The following is a 1,194-nucleotide window of genomic DNA, read 5'->3' as shown; positions in this document are numbered from 1 at the left end:
AATATAAACACTCATTAACAAAATTTATTACAATAAATAAATGTTTAGAATTATTAAAAGAACAAGGGGCAATTGAAGAAATAACAAGAGATTATATGATAAAGAAAAAATATTATGATTCTTTTCTGTTTACACCAGAAAATATTAATCTAGTATTTGATGAATCAAAACTAATTGAAGAACCAAAAAAGAAAGAAGGAGAAAGCACAATATTATTTGCTGATTTTGAATGCTTTACAAATAGTGATTATCATAAACCATTTTGCATTATTGTAATGGATGTAAATGGAATATGGAAAAAGTTTTATGGAATAAATTGTGCATCAAAATTTATTGAATATATTCAAACAATTAAATCTCCTTTATGTTACTTCCATAACTTAGGATATGATGGAAGATTTTTGGCAAAATATGGAATTATTGATATAATTGAAAAGGGGAAGATGATATATAAAATGACAATTAAAATAAATGGAAAGAAGATAGTCTTTAAAGATACACTTGCGTTAATCCCAACAAGTATCTCCAAATTTAAACAATTCTTTAAACTTGAAGGGGATTATGAAAAAGAAATCTTTCCATATAATTATTATAATGAAGAAACTATGCAGATAGGGGTAATAAATAATTGTTGGAATAAAGAAGTACCTCATTGGTCTTCAGATATGATTTATCAATTTAAAGAAAATATTAATAAAACACATTGTAAAATTGATGATAATCATTTTAATACAGAAAAATATTGTGAATATTACTGTCTGAGAGATGTTATGGTACTTAGAGAAGGATTTTTAAAGTATAGAGAAATGGTAAAGAATAATTTGAAATTAGACTGTACAGATTATACAACATTGAGTTCATTAGCTTATAACTTCTTTAAAATTAATTGTTTTACTAAAGACATGTTGTTCGAGTATACAGGAAATGTTAGAGAATATATTAAAAAAGCAATCTATGGGGGTAGAAATATGACAGGAGAAAATAAAAAACATTATGTTGTTGGTCAAATAGTAGATTTTGACGCATGTAGTCTTTATCCCTCTGCTGTAGCAAGATTGTTTCTTCCATCTGGAGTTCCACGTGTTATGAATAAACCAATAGAATGGTATTTGGAACATTTAATGAAAGAACAACAATATGAAACTACACAATATCGATTTATTTCATATTTTATAGTAACAATAGAAATTACTA

The 1,194-nt window shown here is 25.4% G+C and overlaps 1 protein-coding gene across 1 annotated transcript; it reads left to right on the top strand.

The window, feature by feature from the left end:
• Window positions 1-95: 95 nt before the first annotated feature.
• Window positions 96-1,194, top strand: EDI_327130 (uncharacterized protein; the record flags this gene model as incomplete). The annotated part of the gene is made up of 1 exon (XM_001737053.1): window positions 96-1,194. A coding segment is annotated over one exon (1,099 nt), but the record flags the coding sequence as incomplete, so codon positions are not given.

Source organism: Entamoeba dispar, genomic scaffold (assembly GCF_000209125.1).
Source record: "Entamoeba dispar SAW760 scf_1105229460283 genomic scaffold, whole genome shotgun sequence".
NCBI lineage: Eukaryota > Evosea > Mastigamoebida > Endamoebidae > Entamoeba > Entamoeba dispar.
Note: the sequence above shows the minus strand (reverse complement) of the source record. Positions and strands in the feature narration are given on the sequence as shown.